The sequence below is a fragment of the Herpailurus yagouaroundi genome, unplaced genomic scaffold (genome assembly GCF_014898765.1).
Source record: "Herpailurus yagouaroundi ecotype Mexico unplaced genomic scaffold, PumYag 77, whole genome shotgun sequence".
NCBI classification, from domain to species: domain Eukaryota; kingdom Metazoa; phylum Chordata; class Mammalia; order Carnivora; family Felidae; genus Herpailurus; species Herpailurus yagouaroundi.
In genome coordinates, this window is record NW_024412388.1 from 59,188,023 (window position 1) to 59,214,563 (window position 26,541).

The following is a 26,541-nucleotide window of genomic DNA, read 5'->3' on the forward strand; positions in this document are numbered from 1 at the left end:
CTAAGCCTCACAGCAATTCTGCAAAAGGGTGTTAAGAACTTTGTTACAGATGATGAACTGAAGCTTAAACTTTTACAGTCATTTCCCAAGTTCATGTAGATGGAGAGTAGAGGAAGATGTATCCCAAACCAGCAACTCTGATTTCCAAGCTAATCCCCTCTTTCCCTTCACCAACACAGCTTTCTGCCTCTGGAGGAGTAAATGCAGTGTTATCTCTTGATCTTAATAGCATATGCTATCACAGAATGCAGATATCTCTCTTTAGTAGTAGATGGTAACATGAAATTATGTTTTTTACATTTATAAGATAACTAAAAGAGAGAGGGGGGGGAAGAATGAGAGTTCAAAAAAAAACTACAAATGTACTCTTGAATATGAAATTAAGTTGAGGTATCCTGTACAGCCATGTGTTCTAGCTAAAAAAAAAAATCCCACTGCTTCAGGTCATTTTCATCTTCTCCTACATGAAGAAAGACAGAAGGAAATGGGGAAGGATGCTACATTTTTAAGTCCCATCATTTTTCTAAGAAACTATCATTGTTTTCTGGTAGCTAATATAATTTCTAACATCTTATCTATTTGCAGACTGCTTTAAACATTGGAAACATCTTAAAGGTTACAGTGAAAAGACAAGATTTGTAGCCAAACAAACCTGGGTTTGAATACTAATTCCACCATCTAAAGTTATAGACCTTGGGAAAGTGAGTTAATTAAGCCCCACTCTAGAGATGGGCCTCAAGCTTCTCATCTCTAAAATAGAAGTTTACAGTAACAATCTCATAGAACAGCAGTGAGTATTATATGAGATTGTGAGTATAAATCACTTATATATTGAAAAATTTTTAAATGTTACTTCTCCTTTCCTTTTGCATCATATAGTTCTGTAATTTTTATTCCCAAGTAACACACAATCGAGTGGATTTTATTGATTTAATAGATATTTGAAAGGAGGAGAGAAAGAAAGAAAGACGAAGAAAGAAAGAGGAAAGGAAAGATGGAAGGAAGAAGGAAAATTGCAGGCCAATATCCCTGATTAACATAGATGCAAAAATCCTCAACAAAATATTAGCAAACCAAATTCAACAGTGCATTAAAAGAATCATACACCATGAACAAGTGAGATTTATTCTAGGGATGCAAGAGGGTTTAATACCTGCAAGCCAATCAATGCAATACACCACACTGACAAAATGAAAAGATAAAAATCGTATGATCACCTTAAGGAGGGAAAAAGGGAGGGAGGAAGAGAAAGAAAAATCTTTAAGGCCAACAGTTCTAAAATGAAGTGGAGATAGTTTCGTTCTCTGAATGGTCTGTTATTGTTTTGTCAGCAGAGATTGGAAGCACTTGGAGTTATCCTGTCCTTGTTCTCTTTCCCCAGTAGTGACATACGTAAGAGATATAAAAACTTTTTGTAACGCTTCTGATAATATCATGAGAAATTGGTCATTTGTTCATGAAGCAGAACATCCTGCTTGAAAGACTTTTAGCTCCGTTTGATTTTGTCATGTATTCACCACTGGAATTGTTACAGAAATATATTTTAGGGCCACTGATCTCATCCCTGTACAAAATTATACATTTATGTTTCAGACAACTGACCAGGTTTCTAATGTAAATCTAAGAGACAGAGGAATTTTCCAATGCCCAGTCTAAGATTGGTCTTAACTAAACCCTTGCTCTTTGTGCTACTTCCAGTAGCGATTTCCTTCCTCATCTTTGAGGAGAACATCTATAGGTTTGGGCAGCTGTCTCCACCCTAAAGAAGGACTAGTTTCTTTTATAGTTTCAGAGTCTTAAATGTGAAATGTGAGATTAAGTACATGGTAGGTGTTGTCAAATGGAACATATCAATGCAGTTCATCTATTTCCTACAACCATTAGTATTTGGACAGATACCCTGGGTAATTGTAGGCACTTATAATTAGGTTTTGATGGGGAACCATTTCAAGAAAATGATTTAGTCAGCTGTGAACCAGACTGTTGGCCAAATCTCCCGCCCAACTGAAAACACAGCAAGCATGTTGATACAAAGAGAACTTTAGAACTATGCTGAAAGTTCCATTATTTTGCCAAAAACAATTGCATCACTTCCTAGGAACATAATTACATGTCTCATGAACCTCTATTTTTCTTTTTAAAAAGTACAGCCAATGGGATTTTATTGGCACAACCTGTAGCTCAGGATCAGAGTCACAATATGTGCATCAAAAGCAAAGGCTGGGCAATGTTCTGTGTGATCATGAATAGCATTTAGAGGCCTCCAAAGTTCCAACATGAACTGGTGTCAACAGTTGGACGTTGACATTAAAAAGACTAGAGAGGCATTTGACCCTCAACCCAAGATGAGACTTTAAAGAGGTTTTTTTTTTTATGTTTTTTTCCTTAACGGGGGAGAGGGAGGGAGGAAGGGCGAGAGAGAGAGAGAGAGAGAGAGAGAGAGAGAGAGAGAGACAGAGAGAGAGAGAAGAGGCAGAGAGAGAATCCCAAGCAGGCTCCATGCTATCAGCGCAGAGCCTGTCTTGGGGCTTGATCTCACAAACCATGAGATCATGACCTGAACCAAACCAAGAGTTGGGATGCTTAACCAACTGAGCCACTGAGGCACCCCCAAGATGAGACTTTAATTAGCAGACAAAACAGAGATGCAAATGCCTGTTATGTTCTTTTGAAGGCTTATCCATGTACAAGCACAAAATTTTAATTAAAAATCTCCAAATAACCAAATCTAACTCAAGAAGGCAATGGCTGGACTACCATTACCCTCAGTGCTCACTACTAGCATCATATTGCTGTTTGAATGCCTCCTTCAAATGACTTTGTAAATCCTTCATTATCTTCTTTTAAATGGGTAGCATCTAGCATTCCTTAAACCTTCAACCTCTAAGTGAATATATTGCTTTTATTTGGAAACTACCAGGGAAGAAACCTGACTGTTCAAAACAGTGAAATCAACTTAAGTTGATAACTTATGTACAGGAATTCCTACAACCTCCTACTCTTTCCAACATAGAGCAATTTGACTTTAGTCTAATTGGGTCATTTATAATCTGCTACAAACAACACAAATATCTTTCCCAACACTTGTTTATGAGCTTTATATTATTTATTTATTTACTGGAAAAACTTCCAGGTATTTTAATGTCAGAAATATGATCACTTTTGAATTGTCTTTCCTAACTGGAGCCAGGGCTGGCATGTATCATTGAGATTTTTATTCAGTCCCTAAACCCATTACATACAGAAGCTGCATCATTTTAGGTCTTATTATTTTGGAGTTTACATGTAGCCTCCTCTCTAAATCTACCAACACATCTGTTATGGGTTGAATTGTCTCCTTTACCCCAATCAAATTCCTATGTTGCAGTTCTAACCCCCAGTATATCAAAATGTGATCTTATTTGAAAATAGGGTCATTGCAGATGCAGTTAGTTAACATGAGGTCATACTGGAATAGACTGGTCCACTATGACTGGTGTTCTTATAAAAAGGAGAAAATTGGATATAAGACACACACTATGTGGGGTGATATGTCTACAAGCCAGGGAATGCCAAACATAGTTAGCAAACCACGAGAAACTGGGAGGGTAGCATGGAACAGATTCTCCCTGATGCTCAGAGAAGGAACCAACCCTACCAACTCCTTGGTCTTTCAGTCTCCAAAACTGCAAGAAAAAAAAGTCTGTTGTGTAACCCACCCAGTCAGTGGTTCTTTGTTATGGAAGCCTAGGAAACTAACACACCTTCTTCACTAGTGTGCCAGCGAATAATCTCATTAGTGTTTCCTTTTTTATCCCTACTCCTGTGTATTAAACGGGAATATGTGCATGTTACCAGTGATCCCAGGAGTTATCTTCAAAATGATGGCTATTTTTAAAATGGATATCTCTAAGCATTCCTTTGGCCTTCCAAAAGATGAAAAATGGTGAGACTTGGAAAGAAAGCAAGACACTTTGTCTTCTTCTTATACCTTCCTTTAAAAAATATTGTAGCAGCCCACTGGGTACATACTAATAGTGAAAAACATTCTGATAGAACTATGAGCATCAATCATAAGTGCAGCCAATTGGGCATTCAACTAATGTCTTTAAGGTGGGAGCTAAGCAACGGAAGGATTTCAAGTAAGAAAATAAACAATGAGGTATCTTTGCTATCAGGAAGGAGAGAAGGCCATGGCTTTCATTATTTGGGAAACCAAATAAGATCCACAAAAACAAACTACTGCTTAGAAAATAGAAAAGGAGGGGCGCCTGGGTGGCGCAGTCGGTTAAGTGTCCGACTTCAGCCAGGTCACGATCTCGCGGTCCGTGAGTTCGAGCCCCGCGTCAGGCTCTGGGCTGATGGCTCGGAGCCTGGAGCCTGTTTCCGATTCTGTGTCTCCCTCTCTCTCTGCCCCTCCCCCGTTCATGCTCTGTCTCTCTCTGTCCCAAAAATAAATAAAAAACGTTGAAAAAAAAATTAAAAAAAAAAAGAAAATAGAAAAGGAGGTAGTAATATCAAGGGAAGATCAGTACTCAGCACCTGGATTGAAACCTTGACTTTCCTAGTCCTAGAAGAATTTGGACTAGGCAAATTTCCTACTACCACTGCATTCCCAGCTTCCAGATCTTTGAGCCACATTTGATATGTGTAGTTGTCAAACTACTGATGGCAATTCAAGTTAACTTTTTAGAGGACAGTTGGAGATTTGCAAAGAGCTTGTAGCAAAATTTCTTGGGGCCCTATTACAATCATGTGTTGCTTTGGCACACATGTAATTCCTATCAGATCCAGATTCCAGCCACTTACTCAAAATTGAAGCATCCTGTAAATGCCTTTCTTGGGGCCATATTTTACCTCTGGGGATTTATAGTGGTTTTAGGAATAACGGCCTCACATGTATCATCTCTAATCTTTGCAGCAACCTTACAAGGTAGGTGTTACTTACCCTGATTTATAAATAATGAAACTGAGGCTAAGGGAAATTAAATATAGATTCTCCAAGGTCACATAATTACCTAGTTGTAAGTCAGGATTCAAATCTAGGACTGTCCAACATAAAAGTCTGAGCTATCTCTACAAGCTTGCACTATTCTGCCTTTGAAGAAATGCTGGATCCAGTTAGAGAGCAATATTTCAGTTTGTTATTTCTCCTTGAGTTTCTAAGATTGCATTTAAATTTTTGTCAAGTGAGATAAGTTTGTGGCACTCTTTCTCAGCTTTGTCTGTTACCTCCACAGAATCTCTGCCAATGCCAAGTGCAAATTTAAACTAGTTATGTGCCTAGAAAGCCAACCACTGAATGATTATTCTGAAAGTGTGGCTAACTGCCTGCCTTAAGTAACATATGGACAGTTTGGGCCTTGAATAATCTTGAATTATTGCTTTTGCTCAAACTCATAGCTCATTGTTGCACATCTTCCTTCTGTTCTTTCTTTCACCAGCAAGGACTTGTTGAATGCCAAGTCTATGTCATACACCAGACATGGAGATGAAAAACATATTCCCTGCCTTAGCTATGCAAAGAAGATGGGTAAATAAACCAACAAATTAAAGCACAGACAATTATTTTATCATTAAGATGTCCTACAAGAAGTGAAACTTGAGCTGAAACTCATGAAAGCTGAGTTATGGTTAATCATATCGAGAAGAGAAGGGAATATCTAGCAGAGAAGGAACAGCATGGGCAAAGCATAAAGGCATGGGATTTTAGTTTAGCATTGCTGGAAAATAGGCTGATGTGGAAGAAGACAACCGAGGCTCAGCAGAGACTAGATTGTAGAAAGTTCTCTGGACTAAGTTTTCTTTTTTTAAAAATTTTTTTTTTTAACATTTATTTATTTTTTTGGGACAGAGAGAGACAGAGCATGAACGGGGGAGGGGCAGAGAGAGAGGGAGACACAGAATCGGAAACAGGGTCCAGGCTCTGAGCCATCAGCCCAGAGCCCGACGCGGGGCTCGAACTCACGGACCGCGAGATCGTGACCTGACTGAAGTCGGACGCTTAACCGACTGCGCCACCCAGGCGCCCCTGGACTAAGTTTTCTTAACCTTACCCTGAAGGCCATAGGAAAATATTAAGGATGTTAAGAATGAAAACAACATGAAGAGATTTTCATTTCATTAACAAAATTTCACAGTGACAGAAAATGTGGAGGATAACTGGAGGTCCCAAGACCGGACACAGGACACCAGTTACTGGGGTAAGTAAGATGGGAAATGATGGAAGCCTAGATTTAGACCAGGGGTGTGAAGATGGAGAGACAGAATTAAGAAATACTTGTAGAACTAACAGACCTTAAAGGATGGTTAGATCTATAAAGAGGTTGGGCACCTGGGTGGCTCAGTTGTTTAAACGTCTGACTTCAGCTCAGGTCATGATCTCATGGTTTGTGGGTTCAAGCCCCACATTGGGCTCTGTGCTGACAGCTCAGAGCTTGGAGCCTGCTTCACATTCTGTGTTTCCCTCTCTCTCTAACCATCCCCCACTCATTCTCTCTCTCTCTCTCTCTCTCTCTCTCTCTCTCTCTCTCTCTCAAAAATAAACACTTGGGGTGCCTGGGTGGCTCAGTTGGTTGAGGGTCTGACTTTGGCTCAGGTCATGATCTCACAGTTTGTGAGTTCGAGCCCCATGTCGGGTTCTGTGCTGACAGCTCAGAGCCTGGAGCCTGCTTAGGATTCTGTGTCTCCCTCTCTCTCTGCTCCTCTCCTGCTTATGCTCTGTCTCTCTCTCTCTCTCAAAAATAAATAAAGATTAAAAATTTTTTTTAATAAATAAACATTAAAAAAAATAGATTCTCCCTCTACCCCTCCGCTTAGCTCACGCTCCCTCTCACTCTCTAAAAGAAATAAAATGAAAACAAAACAAAACAAAACTTATAGAAAGGAGGTTAACTCAGCCATTTGTTTTCCTTTATTCCAAAGTCTTACTAAGAATATATTACTGTCTTTTCCCCATTCTCTGTTTATTTTCTTGGTATAATGTTCACTTAATTTTGCTTGAATATCTCTTATTCTTCACAACTACCAGAAGCATTATCACCCACTACCACCAACCCAGCAGTCAGCAAGTATTTTTGGAGCACATATTACTAAATCATACTTTGTCCAATCTTGTAACAAATTTATAATCCTCTCTTTTATTCCTGAATTTCTATTAGTGGTCTCTGTTTGGTTTAATCCTGTATTTTTAGTGGACTGTGTTTTCCTTTCTTTTTCTCTTTTTAATTTGAGATATCATGAGAAAGGGGGAGAGGGGAAGTGGGAGAGAGAGAGAGAGAGAATCTTAAGCAGGCACCAAACTCAACGTGGAGCCCAGTGCAAGGCTCCAATCAATGACCCTGGAATCATAACTTGAGCCAAAGTCAAAAGTCAGATGCTCAACTGACTAAGCCACCCAGGTGCCCCAAAGGCATTGTGTTTTCTTAAGTGTGTAATTTTTTCTTCCCTTCCTGTGCCATAGTATTTCAGTGCTTAAATTTTCTCTGTACACCCGCATTTTTAAAAATCATTTACTCAAGACAATGCTGCACAAATATTTCTAGTCCATTTTTAAAGCATTTAAAAGGATTTAACATTTAAGTTGTAAGTTAAATCAATAAACTGATAAAAACCATAATCGGCAACTACTTTCATTAGTAAGTTAACTTTCATTAAGAAAACATTAACTACTTAACTTTCATTAAGAAAGCAACTAAAGATTGTTATTCATTTGCTTAGGCTCTGGTGTACTTATTTCCAATAAATAAATAAATAGCACTATACTTTGCTCAAAGAATTCACAAGATGAAAATATTTTAGATCCTCATATGTGTAAATTATACTCATTTTATTCCACAGGCTATATATCTCAAGATACAAAGTTAAAATTCAGCTCCTGTACCACGGTAAGAAATGACATAGTTAACTAGAAGGCAAGTTATTTTGGGACACATGGGTGGCTCAGGTCATGAACTCACAGTTTGTGAGTTTGAGTCCCACATTGGGCTCCCCTGCTGACAACTTGAAGCCTGCTTGGGATTCTTTCTCTCTCCTTTTCTCTACCCCTCCCCCGCACCAGCAGGGGCTGCGTAGAGAAAGAGAGGGGGACAGAAGATCTGAAGTGGGCTCTGTACTGACAGCAGAGAGCCCAGTGTGGGACTTGAACTCAAGAACCCCAAGATCATGACCTGAGCCAAAGTCGTATGCTCAACCGACTGAGCAATCCAGGCACCCCAAGACAAGTTATTTTAAATGCAGGCTTATATTTATCTTATTTATTCTTTTTCTAAAAGTAATAATTCTACACTCAACAAATATTTACAGTTGTTTTCAGGGCACCTGGGTGGCTCAGTCAGTTAAGCACCTGACTTTGGCTCAAGTCATGATCTTGCAGTTCATGAGTTTGAGCCCTTTGTCAGGCTCTGTGCCGACAGCTTAGAGCCTGGAGCCTGCTTCAGATTCTTTCTCTCTCTCTCTCTCTCTCTCTCTCTGTCTCAAAAATAAAATAAATAAATATTTTAAAATATTTATAGTTGTTTTCTTCAAGAAATATAAAAGACTCCCTTGTATCACTCAAATTTAAAGACTACCTCAAATGGCATAACATAGACTTTTAACTATAGAGAACAAACTGTGGTTACCAGAGGGGAGGTGAGGGGATGGGTGAAACAAGTCAATGGGATTAAGAGTACACTTAAAATAATGAGCATGGAGTAATGTATAGAATTGTGAATCACTATATTGTACACCTGAAACTAATATAACACTATATGTTACCTATATTGGGATTAATTATTTTTGAATGGCATAACATCAAAGAGGAAAAGCAAATGGAGAAACAACTGTCCGCTAAATGCCACCCTTACCCATAGTGTACATACCTAGTTGTCCTAAGCATTACTTACACAGATTGCAGTCTCATCACTTAGCCTCTCCATCAAGTTTTTATTGAGTAAATTCTATGAGCTTTGCTCTGTGCTAGGCTCTGTAGATACAAGAGATACATAAAACACGGGTCCTGCCCACGAGGAGCTTACAATGTGATTGGGAGTTTTGTTAAACAAACTATAAAAGCTCTTAAAAATACATTTTGTACAAACTATTTTTATATAAAAAGGCACTTCAGATAATGAAAAAGAAAAGCCTTAGAACCTGAATGAAATGCAGCCACATTTTTATCCATGGATGAGCCTAGAGATATTTTGAATTAACAAAATATTCAGTAAAAATCTAGATTAATGAAAAATATAAGCACAAATATTTTTAGGACAACAATTAAACATTTAAGTAATGATAGTAATTAAGAGTATATCAAGCTAGGTATATTTTATACAGATGTTTAAAGTACCTGAATAATTACCATTGTCTTTACATTTCTTTTGAATGTCCTTCCAACTAGTGAGAATGTTGAAAAAAACTTTTGTTCTCTTGGTTTATATGGTTCCTTTATAACCTGGGTTTTATTATTTATTTCATTTTTAAAAACCATTCGTATAGACAGTAAAAATGTGGATTAATTCAACTCTTACTGAATTTTCATATCTTTTATGGACCAAAGTCCCCTTATAGCTATAAGACACATATACACATTTACATATAAAAGATAATGACTCTAATTTTCTCCTCCTTCCTTGGGAGAATTTGGATAAACATAGCTTCTGATGGAAGCCCAATCATCTAATCCTAACATGCCCTGTTTCCGTAGCTCACCCTGGCCCTATGCCATTCCTCTTCAGACTACCCAGCCCAACCCCTTCTGGAGCAGAAGAGCTGGGTGTTTGCTTGTTTTTGTTTGTTTGTTTCTTTGTTTGTTTCACACTGGGCTGCAGTGGTGCTGTACTAAAGCACTGGTTCTGCAATAGGATGGAGGCGGGTGTAGGCACGAGTTCATTGTTCCAAAGCAAACGTCATAGGTCTAAAATTACACAGAATATATTATACGTAGTCAGGAACAAAGTCTATACAAGTCACCTGTAAAGCATTTTAACATCACAGGTTTGTTTGCATATGTTTTCCACAGAGTTTCACAGTAGGTACTATAATTACAATAAAACTGTAGATCAAGCCCCATTTCTCCACACGTGACCTCTTTGGCAGAAATTTATTTTATTCTGAAGGCTAATTCTATTCTCAGCGTAATCTCATTACATAATTATGAGAATCCATGTTTCTGGAAGATAATTTTAAAAAGGAAGATGAAAGCCCTTGTTAAAAGTCAGTAAGTGTGTTGCTGAATCATGATCCAGAATATTTGAGAACATCTGTTACAGAACTTATTTAGGGTGAATTTAGTATGAAATGGATATATTTCTGTGGATTAAAAATGAAAGTACCAAAAGTATTTTACACTGGCATATACCATCTCTCCATTAGATTTCAAACTAATTTGACAGAAATCATTTCTAATTGTGTGAGAACTCTTTACCAAATAGTCGTGATTTTTCAAACTTTTCCAATCATTTTATTACTTGATGACTTTCACATATAGCATTTTAATAAACATTATTGTATTAAACTACATGTGATTATTCTGCCTGGATGTAGCTTTGTGGGGGGGGGAGAGTAGAGTGTGCAAGCAAGGGAGAGGCAGAGGAAGAGAGAGAGAGAGAGAGAGAGAAAGAGAGAGAGAGAGAGAGAGAGAGAGAGACAGAGAATCTTAAGCAGGTTCCATGCTCAGCATGGAGCCTGACGCGGGGCTGATTCCATGACAGTGGCATCACAACCTGAGTGGAAACCAGGAGTCAGATGCTCAACCAACTGAACCACCCAGGCGCCCCTGGATGTAGCGTTTTTAAATCAGGAAAGTTTAACATAAAATTTCCCGAGTTGAATAGCAACATGGAAACAAAGAGTTTTCTTTCCATAACATTCATTTAAATTTGCAACTGCTAATATTGTACGTAAACGTTGCCTTTGTTGAGAATTTACCAATTAAGGCCCATCTTTCTTGGTGTCAAATAATGCACTAGTGTTAAGAGACCTATGGAGAAAATGTAAGAAAAGGATCCTGTCCACCATGAAATAGAATTTTGTTAAGGTGAAAAGACATATATAATGAAAATATTTCAAGGATAATATAGAAATCATCAAAATGAACACTATATAACTTCAGAGTGGGATAGGAAGAGAACAAAGAAACAAATTTCAAGGCCTAAGGACAAGGTGAGATTGCACATGTGGGAGATGGGTAGGTTTTGCATGCGGAAAAATAATCGTGAAGTATTATAAACAAGAATAGCACCAAGAGATTTGAAGTTGATTCTGTCCATGACATTTAAACCTACATAGTCAGGAAACCAGTTTGTATAGTTGAAACTGAGAACTCATATTCTATAGCTGGAGATAAGTCTGGATAAAGAATTAATCACAGTTAATACTTGTTGAGTATCTACTGTGTAAGGCTCACTTTACATACATTATCACAATAACCCCATTACAGGTAAGTATCATTATCTTTAATTTGTAGATTAATTCATTGAGATTCAATGAAATTAATTAAATTTCTCAAGCTCACAGAGCTAGTGCGTGGCACAGCCAGATTTAAATCCAAGTTTGATTCCAAAACCCATGCTTCTATTATTGTCTTGTAAATGGAATATCATGGAAACCAATCTCACATCCCACTCTACTGTACGAAGAACAATAAACTTGTAATCAAAGAACTTACAGTTGGATCTAAATTCTTACTTACCCATTGAGACATTGGGCAAGCCCTCTGTAAACTTGGGCCTCTTTTGCAAAAATAAAATAATTTTGTATTTTTCTCTGTGTGTACAGCAAGTTACATAAAGCCATTTAAAATACAAGTTTGAATGAAAATAATTGTGTTTTACAGCTAATCCACAACTGGTTCAACTATTTAAAGGAATGACTCACTGCTTTGGTTTAATCTAATTGACAGAGAGGACAATTGAGTCACAGTATAGGCTCCTATGGCAAAACTGCTGATACATTTTATCATGGCTTCCTTAGATGTCCTAGTAGGTGAAATCATAATCCTTAGCACAGTGGCTAAAGGAGGGACACTCAATAAATATGTTTTGAACTGAGTGAATGAGGGGGGGAAGGGAAAGAGGAAGAGAGGGGGAAAGAAAGTACGAGAGAAAGACTGGTTGAATTTACAAGCAGGTAAGGACATAAGCTGAAAGATATTCAGTGACTCAGAAGTGTTTTTTTTTTTTTAGTTTATTTATTTATTTTGAGAGAGAGAAAGACTCACAAAGCACAGGGCAGAAGGGGTGCAAAGAAAGAGGGAGAGAGAAAGAATCCCAAGCAGACTCCATATCAGCACAGAGCTTAACGCAGGGCTCGAACTCACAAACCGCGAGATTATGCCCTGAGCTGAAATCAAGAGTCAGATGCTTAAACAACTGAGCCACCCAGGTGCCCTTCAAAAGTATTTTTTTAAAAGCTCATAGAATTTCTAATTTCAATTCAGATAAAATAGATTCCTTTATTTCATAAAAAGTAACAAAATTTGATATTTGGTAGCTATATCACTTACTAATTTTGCCTTTTGTATGTCACCTGGGAAGAAATTTTAAGAAATCCTGAACCGATAGTGGTAAATCAAAAGACTATGCCCAGATTTTTTATTGCTCTAACACAATGGTTAATCATGTAGCCTCACTATTGTTTTCTGTGACACCTTAGAAGAGCCCTTAGCTGCACCCACTCCTTTTAATCTTCAAAGACAGAGAAATAGCACTTAAGCTGATTCCTGAGTTACAAAGTGACATATAACCAGAATACAGACCTAAGGACTTTTAGTTCCAAGCTTAGTGCAGAGGAACACAACATCTCCAACACATTCATCACACATTTGGCATAAATATCTTTTGCCATGGTGCCCTCCTGCCTCCATTTGGCACCTTCTTCTATCTCATTAAAGTTTATGTCCTAGTAATTGAATTCTTGCCCTCAAAATGTTGACTTTTCACTTTTGAAAACTTACACTGATTTTTCAAACTCATCAAATCAAAACTACCATAGTGGTTGAGACCCAGGCAATGGCTTGAAGTTGGGGGAACACTGAAAAGTGGGTTTTTCATTTTCTCACTTTTTCACCAATCATTCTCTGTGAAATCAGGCTCAACTTCTTAAATATGTACCCCAAATCCAGTTCCAGGATGCAATTTAGCACTCACAGGCACACTTTACGATAATAAACCTGGTTTCAGTGGGTATTACTGACGACAAAAAAACATTATTTTTTTTTTAAAGACGAAAATGAATAATCCAAATCAAACATAAATTCTCCTTCTCAGGTGGGAAGAAATACACAAACTCAGGGAAGCAGGAATTTCAATAAAAAGTTCAGCTCCGTTCTTTCATTATCTGTTAGAATAGAGAGAGAAAGATGTAATAAGCATGGGTAGGGGGACTGTTTTTGTCTGGCATGAAGAGAGGGTATAAGTGAGAAATACTTAGACTTTGAAACATTCTTTTTTTTTGAGTTATTAAAAAATATTTAGGAAGTTTATTTTGTAGGTCACACAACCTTTACAAATGTTTCCATGATTGTATCTTGGTGGGCTGCAGTCACTCACTCTGCATGAAACATTCCCATTTGAAGTAATTACATGTGTGTTTTGTAAATAAAAGCAATTTAAATAACTCTGGGATTTTGGATCACTTAAGCTTCTGAATGATTTAATTATGCTAAGTATATGCCTTTTATGAGAAATTTTTCTGGTTCCCAAGTTTATAAATCCAGTAGAATAATTAAATCATAACATTGTATCAGTTGTAGTCACATTGAATAATCTTGTTGTAAAAACAAGTCACAGTGTCTAACAATACCCTAAAAAGATATGAAATACCCTAAAAAGGATGAATGCAAATCTAAATAACCATGAAATACATTTTTTCTCCTATCAAACCAACAAAGTATTTGTGTGTGTGTGTGTGTGTGTGTGTGTGTGTGTACGTGTGTGTATGTTTTAAAATAATATACAGTGCTGGTTAGGATGAAGTAAAGCAGAAACTCTACCACATTGCTGATGAAATTCTAAATCTTTATAATTTTTTTGAAAAGCAGTCAGACTATGTGCATCTTTAAAGAATATTAAAATTGGCATATTAATTATTTCTTAAAGTATAGTTATGATCAAACAATCACAAATTTTTTTAAAACTATATTTCAGTCTTTAGGTAATGATATAGTTCTATTCATTGTGGGGCCAAATTTGAACACAGATTATGATAAGTAAACTACAGTGTACCTTTTAATAGACTATCATAAATATTAAAATTACTTTTAAAATAATTTGTAAATAGTCTGGGGAATGTTTATTTTATGTTAAGTTAAATAAAAACAAGATATGGTAAAAAAAAAAAACCAAGATATGGTAGAGCACATGTAATATTATCCTAAGTATGTAAAACAAAATCAAGAAAAGGACAGGGGAAAAGATGAGAAAGAAATTTACTAAAATAATGGCGAATTTTTTCCTGAGGAGTGGAAGTAAAGTTTAGCAAGCTGCTTTTCTTTTTAATTTTCTGTGTTTTTCTAAGTTTCTATAAAGCTTGGTTTATTTTCATAATGAAGGGAAAGGACAATGGGATTTACTTTAAAAAATTAAAAATGAAATTAGAGTAAGCCTACTAATAAAGAGATGGGAACTGGGGATCTCCCTTCTTTTCCCTTCACTTATTTTCCAAAGAATTCTGCATTTATGGCAAAAAAAGTGCCCAGAATAGATGTATTACATGCAGATATTTAAGGAAAGCCTGTAGGACGATGAAGATGAGTTGAATAAAAACTTTATTGACTTTGAAGCTACATTCCAGAATGAACCAGCTTATTGGTATACTTTAGGCATTGTTGCACACTATATCTCTATTGGAAAACACATTTTGATCTTCCCCTGAGGAACAGAAGTGATTACCTTTCAGTAACTTCAGCCATAAGAGAACAAATGGCCAAAGACTTTGAGCTGCTTAAATGTCCATATCCATTCTAACAACTTACATGGAATGATGGAGTCATTGTACCCAGCCTCACCCAGGAAATGAAATAAAATGAACGTGCTGACTTTCCATTACAATAGCGAGTTCAATTTATTTGAAAAGCCAAGTGTGCTATGTTTGAAAAAAAAATTAAAACTTTTCACATTCTTTCATTAAAACAAAAAAGATCACATAATGGAGTAATACCCAGAAGATTATTCATTCATTTAACCCTATAGTCAGAAATATTGAAATATTGAAATAAGGTGTTTTAGGATGGAAGCTAATGCTTGAAATTTAATATAACTATACATTGTATTCGGCATTATGATCTGCTTTCTAGAGTATCCATTCTTTGAAGTACGTGTTTTATACAAAATAAATCTATTCAAAAGGGCAAGCAGGGGTGTGCTCACCATGTGGCGAGCACACTGAGTTCTGATGTCTAATCAAAACAGAGTGGCTTAGCCTTAAAATACTCCTAGAGGGTGTTCTTAGTGTGAAAAATCAGTGACATGCAGGCTCTTTTACTGCATGAGAGTTGACTAGTCACAAGATCAGCCTGGAACCAGTCTCAGAAAGTTCTTAGTTGGAGGCAATTTAAGTGAAGTTGTAAAAACAGCAACAGCTCCTCTAAGGAATCTAGTCCTCCTTAGTCAGATGTGTGTGCTTAAACTGCACTTTAATTCTTAGGGATATTTCGTCCTCGTAGCATGAACGCAGATCAGAACAGAGATAGGGGAAGGCTATACTGTAATCTAGACCGCTTCTACATCTCACCTTTCCAACTGGTCACTCCACATCAAGGTTGAGGAGCACTGGTGGGGTAAGGAGGTGGAGCTGGATGCATAGTTGTTTGTGTGGTGCCTGATCTGTGAACAGACAGAGGGTTTCAGTGGACAGAATCATTGATGATGATCCCTTTTGTCAGATGACTGTTCCTTGAACATTTTATAGAAAAGCAGAACCAAAAATCTATACATCAATTTGCTTAGCTGTAGCCAACTAAACAAAAATATTTTAGATCTTATCTTCCCAAGACTGCTTCATTTCTGCCTCCAAGCTTTGACCCACCTTCTATTTCCTCCTGTAGTTTCACACCATATATTACTTGAGTAGAGACCACACCTAATACGACTTCTAAATCCATAGAGCAGCTATCATACCACTTGTTAAATGGTGAATGAAAACTCACTGGCTTCGAGGGTGCCTGGATGGCTCATTCGGTTAAGTGTCCCACTCTTGATTTCTGCTGAGGTCATGATCTCATGATTTGTGGGATCAAGCCCCACATCAGGCTTCGTGCTGCCAGCCCAGCTTGGAATTCTCTTTCTCCCTCTCTCTCTGCCCCTCCTCAACTCAAAAAAATAAAAATAAAAAAATAAAAAACAAACTTAAAAAAAGAAAAACCCCGCTGGACTCAAATGATTGGTGTAGGTAAATCCAATTCTACCACTTTCTAGTTTTCAGTGACTTTCTGTTACTCCTAGGACAGACCATAATTCTTCACATGACCTCAAAGGTCCTTTTTGATCTAGCCTCTGTCTGCAACTCCAGCTTTGCCTGTTGAGACCACACTAGCGATCTGTGAATATCATGAATAGCATCATCCTCCTTCCTACCTCAGGGCCTTTGCACTTGAAGCTTCCTCTGCCTAGAATGCTCTTCCAATTCCCTCATCATCTGGCTGATTCCTACTTGTCCTTCAGATCTCAACTTGGAATATCACTTCTTCAGAGAATATTCTGAATATTGACTAGGACTGGTCCCCCACTATGTGATACCCACTATTTTTTTTTCAAGAGCTCATTGTAGCTTGGAAACAAAAGTCACTTTTGTGAGTATTGTTTAATATTTGTTGCTATCTCTAGGCTACAAGTTTCATGCCTAGTTGTCCTTACCACTGTGTCTCCACCAGCTACCACAGTGCCTGACACATAGGTCATGGACAGTTAAGTATTTGTGGCACGATTAAATAGGATTCTCCAAATAATAGCTTAAATTCACTGGATTCTCCAAATAATAGCTGAGCAATGTTCTACAAATAATAACTTAAATTCACTGGATTCAATAAAAACTACTAAGAAAGAAATAGTTCCTCTGTATACATTTGTTAGTAATTCTCTTATAAGAAATGGCTGAAAAATTAAATTCTTACCAAAAAAAGTATTACAAGAAAAGAAGAAATAAATGAAATCCAGTGTTTCCTTAGTCAGTATTTTTTATTGTGTTCCTTAGGTATTTTTTTCTCAAAGGTTTAGTTAAGATCATTTATTTATTTATTTTTTTTTAATTTTTTTTTTCAACTTTTTTTATTTATTTTTGCGACAGAGAGACAGAGCATGAACGGGGGAGGGGCAGAGAGAGAGGGAGACACAGAATCGGAAACAGGCTCCAGGCTCCGAGCCATCAGCCCAGAGCCCGACGCGGGGCTCAAACTCACGGACCGCGAGATCGTGACCTGGCTGAAGTCGGACGCTTAACCGACTGCGCCACCCAGGCGCCCCGTTAAGATCATTTTAAACAGCATGCCCATTTCATGTAGCATAAATTACATAAGATGTAATTCTCTTTATTACAGACATGTAGTTCTCCAATTCCTGACTGTGTTAAGCAAATATATAATTTCTGTTTTAGGAAGGCAGTATTATTTGAAGGACAATAAAAAGATATGTCTTCTTTGCAAACCAAATAAACACTTTGGCCAATATCTATTTCAGCACAAATAGAAGTTTAATGGCACTTGTAATAGAAATATTGTGGCTCTGGAAGAGTGGTCAGAGTTGAGGTCAGAGTAGAGAAAAAAGCACAGGATTTTCTATTTATTTTCTGAGCCTTTCAGAATCACCTGTGTGCCTTTGTAAAGGATAATCAATCCAGTTAGATTGAATGCCTAACTACTGGACCCCTAGGTTTTTTCTCCCTGCTCTTATACTACATAGTTTATTGTTTGGAAGCCTGCTTTAACTAAGTAAAGTACTTGGGGTTGCGTTATTTGTTGGCTTAACTTGAGGAAAAGATACAACTGTAAGCATTTGAATATCATGTTTGTCCAATGTCAAGTAACAGAAAAAGAAGGAACTGATGGGGTACCTGGCTGGGTCAGTCAGTGGAGCATGTGACTCTTGATCTGGGGTTGTAAATTCAAGCCTCATATTGGGTGTAGAGATTATTTTAAAAAACCATTTTTAAAAAGAAAGGACGGAAGGGGTGCCTGGGTGACTCAGTCGGTTGAGTGCCCCACTCTTGGTTTTGGCTCAGGTCATGGTTTGTGGGTTTGAACCATGTCAGCATGGAGCCTGCCGCAGATTCTCTGTTCCCCTCTCTCTCTGTCCCTCCCCTGCTCATGCTGTGTCTCTCAAAAATAAATAAACATTAAAAAAGAAGAAAGAGGAGGAGGAGAAGGAGGAGGAACTGAAGAAATGAGGCACCGCAAGGTAACATGGGAAGACCTGGGAGCTTGGGAGCATGGTATGGTTCCCTGTTGCACTCTCTAAACCACTCCTCTCCATTGAGCCCTATTTCCCTTACAAACACTCCATGGTTCGCTCCATCATTCTCAGAAAACTTTGCCTTTCTGTCACACCTAATTTCTGCAACTTACTCTGGCCCAGCAGCCAGTGGCTCATTCATTTCATGTCTATTTTCTTTCCTATGTATCTCTTTTATTTTACCCGGTCTCTCCAGTCTTTGTGCCCTTGTCTTCCTGGTTAGTGAATCAGTTTGACCTATATGAAACTGACAGTTTTGTTGGATCAAAAATGGTTGGATGTTGGAAATTATTTATGATTTAACTTAATAACAGCCTTTTAACTAACCAGTGTTCTGACCCAAATTTTTCTCCTCTTGAACGCATCCATCATATTATTTCTAAAGCAAACCTTGGCCAATCCTAAATATCTTTGAATGTTCCCCATGGCTACAGGATAAAGTTCTGAAGACCCACCACTGAGTGACTCCCAACTTGCATCTCCAGGTTAATCTCTTGCCTTTCACCAGAGCCTTGCTTCAGTCCCTAAACTATGCAGTCTGAGACTGGCCAATGCTTTTTCACCCTTACTTACTGTGGAGTTTGCTATTGCCTTTCTAAAATGCCTCTCTCTTGGGGTGCCTGGGTGGCGCAGTCGGTTAAGCGTCCGACTTCAGCCAGGTCACGATCTCACGGTCCGTGGGTTCGAGCCCCGCGTCAGGCTCTGGGCTAATGGCTCAGAACCTGGAGCCTGTTTCCGATTCTGTATCTCCCTCTCTCTCTGCCCCTCCCCCGTTCATGCTCTGTCTCTCTCTGTCCCAAAAATAAATAAACGTTGAAAAAAAAATAAAAAAAAAAATAAAATGCCTCTCTCTATTTCCGTCCAGAATTAATTCTACTTCTCCTTCAAGACCAAGCCTTTCATTTTCTTGGCAAAGTATTGCTCCTATTATTGTCTTTCTATACCATTGTACACATTATTTAAATTGTACTTTGTCAGTTTCTCACTCTGATTCACAGTAGGAACTCAATAACTTTGTGAATAAATTGATTTCTAAATAAATGATTGGCTCTCCTCTTGATCAACATTGTGAGACAAGGACTGATCAAATTTTTCAGCACACAAAGAACCTACTACATGTAAGTCACTTTTCCAGGTGTGATGGTATGCTCATACTTTAAAACATTCCCTTGGTTTAGAAACACATAGTCTCCATATGCTTCACATTTCCCCTGAGAATATCTATCCTTATATTTTACCTGTGTACGGCTTTTCTTCCCAGAACTGGGAAGAAAGCACTCAGACACTCAGTGCACATTTTTAAATGAATGAATGAATAATAAGTAAGAACTGTCTTAGGCTGAGTACTCCCAGAAGCAGAACCTAAGCCAAGGATTTGTATTCAAGTGACTTATTAAGAATGTGCTCCCAGAGAAAAACCAGTAAGGAAGTGGGAAAGTAGGACACAGAAGAAACCAAGCAAGGAGTGCAATTTTAAGTGATTCCAGCCTCAGCCTGAACTTGTGGGAAACTCTGGAGTATAAATTACAGTTTCAAAGTTTGTCTCATTTATAAACAAAGAATCTGGGCTTCTCTACTCCCACATCCATCAGTCAGTGCTTCTTTGGGGGAACGAGACCCCCAGGCCCTCTGGCTCTCCCCTTGCCTTTGAAGGTCAGAGTGTGAGCAGTTATCAACAAAACAAGCAGAAGTTGGGGGTGAATATATAGAACTGCTGTATGGAATCTAAGAGGTTCTGGGTAGGACTCCAATTATGTGGGATGTACTACCAGCCACACACTTAGCAAGCTGTGGCTGGTAGTGGCGGAGGCTGCCATATGCAGAGATTGGAGAACTCTGGGAAGGTGTCCTGTAGACAATTGTCTTCTCCACTCCTGCTACTGATGCCTAGGATCCCTTTAGCTAGGGTCAAAACTTTTAAATCTATATGGAGAAACTATATTTAAAAAGAGAATTACCTTGTGTGGAAGAGAGAAGAGGTAAAAAAACACTTATGTAGAACCCACCATAGGTCAGGCAGGGCCAAATTTGTAGGTGTAATTAAATGTAATGTTTTGTACCCTGGCTTCCATACGCACTCAAGTATGGGTCCTTCTGAGAGTGTAGGATGTGCAGGCACTGAAGGGCCTCTCTTAGACATTTTACTGCTTGTCACCATGAAGATGATGTCCTTTATGCTGCCCAACATCTTCCTGCTCAAGATAAGTCCTCTTTCTCTCGTTTGAGCTAAGCTCATAGGTCTGTGGGTTTTTTACCCCCAAATTGCCAAACATGTACAATACCCCCTTTGCCCACATTGCTGGTCCTCTCTGGATATGACAGCCCAAAGATTTCAGTTAAAGCAACCTTATTTTCTAAGCCATACTACAGAAAATTTTAAAATATTCCAGTTAAGATAGAAAACAGAAAAGACTCTGTGTGTGTGTGTGTGTGTGTGTGTGTGATCTTGAATTTGAATTTGACTTTTGGACCAAATTATTTTCCTTGTGGAAATTGTGGTAGAAATATTGATGCATAAGTGGCCACTCGACAGACACCTGAACACAGCCGGGTTGTTTTGTCTACTGCCATGGCTTGTTGGTGGCCCCTGGGCCATCTGTGGTTTAGCTGCAGATGCCTGACGCCTGTGTTCCCAGAGCCACTCTGCCTCTGTCTGTTGAATACTGTGTTTGTCTGGGAGGCTCCTTCCAGAATAACCCGGCTGAACTCCACATTAGCTCACTAACTTCTCATCCGCTGCCTGATCCTGAAGAGCTGAGAGGTATGGTAATCTGCATTGTTTTCTTCAGAATTGCAACACCAGATTCAAAACATATTGTAAAGGCCGTCTGGCTTTCTGAAGGACGTAGAAAACCGTTCAATAAGTACTTATCTCCTATCACTTCTAATGACCTGTGTCCTTGGTACAGATCCTCCCCCACAGCTAGCCCTCTTTTCTTCCATCTTTCTGTTCACTGGCTGTGTTCCATCCATCTTCAGATATTCCTAAACTTTCCTTATCTCTAGAAATAAAACACACAGAAACACATGTGCTTGACTGCCTGAACTTTCCCCTTTCTGTACGTGTGGTCCAATTTCTCACCTCCCCTTTCACCACCAGCTTTCTATGTGGTACATCTACTACTTGTACTTCCTCTCCCTTCAAAGGTCTCCTAAATAATAGCCCACAATTAGAAAGTACTTTCTGTTTTGTCAGGCACTGTTCTAAACATTTTATAAATATTAATGTATTTCATTCTTTGAAGTTGGCACTATTATCATCTTCTCTTGACAAATGAGAAAACTGAGACACAGAGACATTAAGCAACTTGTTCAGGGTCACCCACCAGTCAGTGGCAGAGTTTGGACTCAAATGCAGATAGTCTGGTTCCAGAATACATGTTAACTACAACCTACACTGCCTCACTGAGTCCAACCCCCATGACAGTGAAAGTAGTGTCTTGGAAAATTTGGGTATTTATCATAATCTCTGGCATGGTAATACTGGGCTACATCTACCTGTACCGCATAGTAAGACTTAATATTTACAAGATTGTCCCTCTCTTGTTACACAAGTATAATAAAACATCATAGATCTAGAATGAATAAATTATTCTGATGGGAGCTGCACTAAATGTAATTTTTTCCAAATTTTATATTTTTATGATAGATAAAAAGGGAGTCATTGGTCAAAGTAATAAGTAAAGCATGTAAGTCAATAGGGGCAGAATTTGACCTACTTGAGAGGGGAAAATGGAGATAATTTTAGAATAATGAAATGCAATTCTAGGCTTCTGGTATCAAATGGGTTTTACCTAATCGAGGCAATAAGATATCTTATGCATTTCTTGATTACTGCCTTGTCATGATCTGGTACAGAGACAATTGAAATAACAAGAAAATTACAGAAAACAGCATAAAATCACACTCCAGAGTATAACCTGGTGACTTTTGCCATCATCTTATTTGTTGTAATTTGTAACACATATCTTGATACGGGAGTTCTTCTTAGGCAAGCATGGTAGTGATCCCTGAAGAAATAAACAAAACTGCACATTTTAAAGCTAAAGAGATCACACAGTCCAACCCTCTTATTTACAGATGAAGATATGAGGGAACATTACTTTTTATAGTCACAGAGCTAGTTTGCAGCAATGTCTCACCTGAAATTCAGCTTCCTTATTTCTGTTCCATCACAAAGCCCAATAATTAATTTGCAGATTTGATCCACTTCTAAATACCACTATAGTATATAACACTTATTCAGCAAATAACTAAGAAAGAAAGAGAGAGAGAGAGAGAGAGAGAGAGAGAGAGAGAGAGAGAGAGGAATAAAGAAAGGAAGGAGGGAAGGAAGGAAGGAAGGAGGGAGGGAAGGAAGGAAGGAAGGAAGGAAGTCTGGCCCGTTATACTAGTCAATGAGCCCCACAGAGGTTTTTATTTGCTTTTGTTCATTGGTGCGCTCCTAGTGATTAGTCTAGAGGCTTCCACAGTGCAGCTTAATTACTATTTGATGTCTAAATGAATGATTTACATAGAGTGTCTCTAAGTAGATTGACATTATTTCCATTTCATAGGTGAAAAAAATTAAAGCTCAGTAATGTGACTTGCTCAAGTGTAGACTAGGACTAGAAACTAGACCTTTTGCTTTTAATTCATTACCTGACTATAAAAATATTGCTTTCTGATAAATCAATTAGTTAATTATTTTGTATAAGAAATGTAGATACATAAACTTCAGCAAAATATTTGTTTTAATGTTTATTTATTTTTGAGAGAGAATGCATGCAAGCTGGGGAGAGGCAGAAGGAGAGGGAGGGAGAGAATCCCAAGCAGACTCAATGCTCAGCACAGAGCCCAATGCGGGGCTCGATCTCACAACCGTGAGATCATGACCTGAACCAAAATTAAGAGCCAGACACTCAACCAACTGAGTCAACCAAGTGCCACCATAACCTTCAGTAAAATTCTAAAGAAATGCATACAGCTGGTGGATTATCTAGTGTCATGTGCATGCTGGTCGTAGTCGTGTCTACTCCTTGTCCTGCTATTTCACACTACCAACAAGAAGAAACAGTTCTCTCTTCTTACTCTCCAAAGCTTTCCTTCCTTTCCTGTTCTTTTCTCAGAGAAACAAAAGAGGTAGACCCAGCATCTCTTCTTCTAATGATTGTTTTCATGGCTCTCCATGAGATCTTGAACAGCTAGAACTATACTAAAGGCTCTAATGTCTTACAATCTTCTCATCAGAGGACCTACATCTTTTGGGTTTTTGGAGCCTCACTAGCCAACAAAAAATTACACTGTAACTAGGCTAGGTGACCTCTAATACTTTGATTTAAACCTGGCCTGTTGGAGGCATTCTATCTCTTTTCCTGTCTAAAACATTAAAATATATTCTACAGTGGGTGTTATATGTAAGTGATGAATCACTAAATTCTATTCCTGAAATCATTATTACACGATATGTTAACTAACTTGGATTTAAATTAAAAAATAATGTCATAAAAACCATTAAAAAGTGGTTATACCAGTTGAAAAATAAAGAAATAGGGTGGAGGGGCGCCTGGGTGGCTCAATTGGTTAAGCCTCCAACTCTTGATTTCGGCTCAGGTCATGATCTCACAAGTTCGTGAGTTTGAGCCCCACATTGGGCTGTGTGCTGACATCACAGAGCCTGCTTGGGATTCAATCTCTCCCTCTCTCTCTGCCCCTCCCTCTTGCTCACTCTTGTGCATACGCCATTTCTCTCTCTCTCTCTCTCTCTCTCTCTCTCTCTCAAAATAAATAAATAAACTTTAAAAAGTTAAACAATAAAATAAAATAAAATATATTCTAAAGACAAAATACTTTAAATGCAGGTAACACTAGCTTCCTCGCAATAGTACAGGTTGTAAACACCCCAAGAATTCAGAGAAAAGGGAGATTAAAGTGAATCAGGAGGGGTTTGATTTTTCATCAAGAGATATTGGGTGTGAAAAGAACTGGTGGGGAGGAGGGGAAAGCTTGAACACCGGCCTGAATTTACAAGAGTAAGAAAGCAAACTCAGCTGGCTGTAATGTGCAGCTCACTGTGGGGCTAATATTGGGTAGAGCTGCACAGCAGTTGGGGAGCCTGGACAGGTATCCACTCCAAGAAGTCTAAGCTTTGACACAATTTTTGGAATTACAAATGGATGACTGGCAGCCAGCAACCAAACGCAGGACGAAGGATCAAATGTTAAACACCGCCTTCTGGGGAACAGTGTCCCAGGCTCCACAGACAGCAATAAGGGCTTTATTCGCTGGCTCTCATGGACTATTGTCCACACTTCTACCACATCTTTTACTGTGCCTGGCATATTTGCTCTCACATCCAGCTCCCCAGGAGACTCTGAGAAGCTTGAATACCAACACTGAAGATATAGCTCACCCACAAATTTTCTTTATTTCATGCTACACCCTAAGGGGGAAATGTTTTCCCTTCAAAACACTGTGCAAAATTAGAAAAACCAGAGTTTCCCAGTAACCTAGAAGTCTAACCAGCCTTTTGTGGGGATATCTAGAGGCGGGGAAATTTTCACTGTATAATACTTCTCTGTAAGAAAGAATATAACAGTTTCTTACATAGCATTTGATAAAAGCCTTTAAACACTGTATTTTCAGATAACCAATTAGTCATTTTCCCACTGCTAAGAAATTTAAAGTGTATTCTCCAACTTGTTTTTTCATTAGCAGGGGATGTACAATGTGTTTCACTTGAATATTTATTTTGAAATCCCTGTTCCCACTTACCATCAAATCCAAATGACTCTTATTTGTGTGTGTGTGTGTGTGGAAAATCCTTTCTTCCCTATCCTTTCTGCATTTTTCTTAGTTCCTCCTGTATTGTCCACGCACATCATCAGTGCAACCCAAATTAGTCCCCTAAGTGATTTCTCTGCCTCTAGTCTCTGCTACACACCAGCCTTCCGAAAATCTCACAGAAAATCTCACATGTGGTATAGAAGACAATGGACTTTAAAACTACTACCTGGCTAGAATCCTGGTTCCACTAGTTATCAGCTGTGTGATCCTGAGTAAGTTACTGGAACTTACTGGGCATCAGTTTCCTCCTCAGCTAAATGGGGACAATGGTAGTTAATACCCCATAAGATTGTTGGTAGGATTAAAAGGGTTAATATATAAGAAACACTTAGAACAGAAATAGGGACACAGAGGGAGCTTTCAGGACTTATTAGCTAGTACTATTTCAGCTATACTGAATAGCCAGTCACATCTATAGACGCTTGTAAGAGAAATTCCTCTGCACGACCCCTGCTGAAGGGGAAGCTATGGGCTGCCACATTTTGTACAAGGATTCTATACATCCCAGGCATACCCAATTGGAAAAAGTATACCATCCCAAGGCATAGGCTAGCCACTGATGTCTGACTTTGCCAGTCAAGGAACAATGAGCTGACATGACAGAGATTTCTCTTAAGAACCTGAATTTTGAAATGTTGAGCAAATGAGGACCAGAGCAGGACCAGAGCTGTGAAGAAGCAGATATTGTATGCAAGCACAAATCATTAAGTTAAGAACTTATATTGACAGCAGAGAGAGAAACTTGGTAATTGATAATGGAAACACAGTCAGGCAGGTAGAAAATAGCTAGGTCCAGTGTTGGTGGAAGACTAGTGTGGAATTCTATTTATTCCAAGTGTTGATTCTCTTGATTCTGATCTATCCTTTAACTCCAGACTACATGTTCCAGCCCACAATATTCCATTACAATAAACCTCCACTTGCTTGAGCTAACCTGAGAGGTACTCCATTTCTTATATCCCAAAGAACCTAAACAGCAGTTAGGTAATAATATTTAGTTATTAATGTTTAGCTAATAATGTTTAGTTATCCCTAATAACTAAACAATGGCTCTGTGGACACCCTAGATGATGAGTTGGGGAACTGGATGCCATTGACCAATCAACTCACTGCCCTACAATTCACCCCATACACTGTCCCTACAGACATCCTCATCCCAAATGAGCTCCACTTCTATTGGCATATGCCCAGCTTAATTTTCTTTCAAGGGCTAGTTCAGATCCCACTTTCTCCATGAATGCCTGGGTATCATACCAGACAGAAGTGGATCCAGGTTTTGAGGAACCTGAAAAGTATAAAACTTTCTTTAATAAAG

The 26,541-nt window shown here is 38.4% G+C and overlaps 1 protein-coding gene across 7 annotated transcripts in view; it reads right to left on the minus strand.

Annotated features, from left to right (window-relative positions):
* Nucleotides 1-26,541, minus strand: part of PTGER3 (prostaglandin E receptor 3) — a 201,234-nt gene that overhangs the window by 98,921 nt on the left and 75,772 nt on the right. For 4 of the 7 annotated variants that reach the window (XM_040470627.1, XM_040470628.1, XM_040470630.1 and 1 more), the window contains exon 3: nt 15,691-15,782. The exons of 2 other annotated variants lie outside the window; for them this stretch is intronic. In XM_040470627.1, coding sequence (XP_040326561.1) covers nt 15,691-15,782 — 92 coding nt within the window. Of the gene's footprint in view, nt 1-12,392; nt 13,297-15,690; nt 15,783-26,541 lie in introns of those variants that run through there. One more of the 7 variants, XM_040470631.1, reaches the window with a different exon arrangement.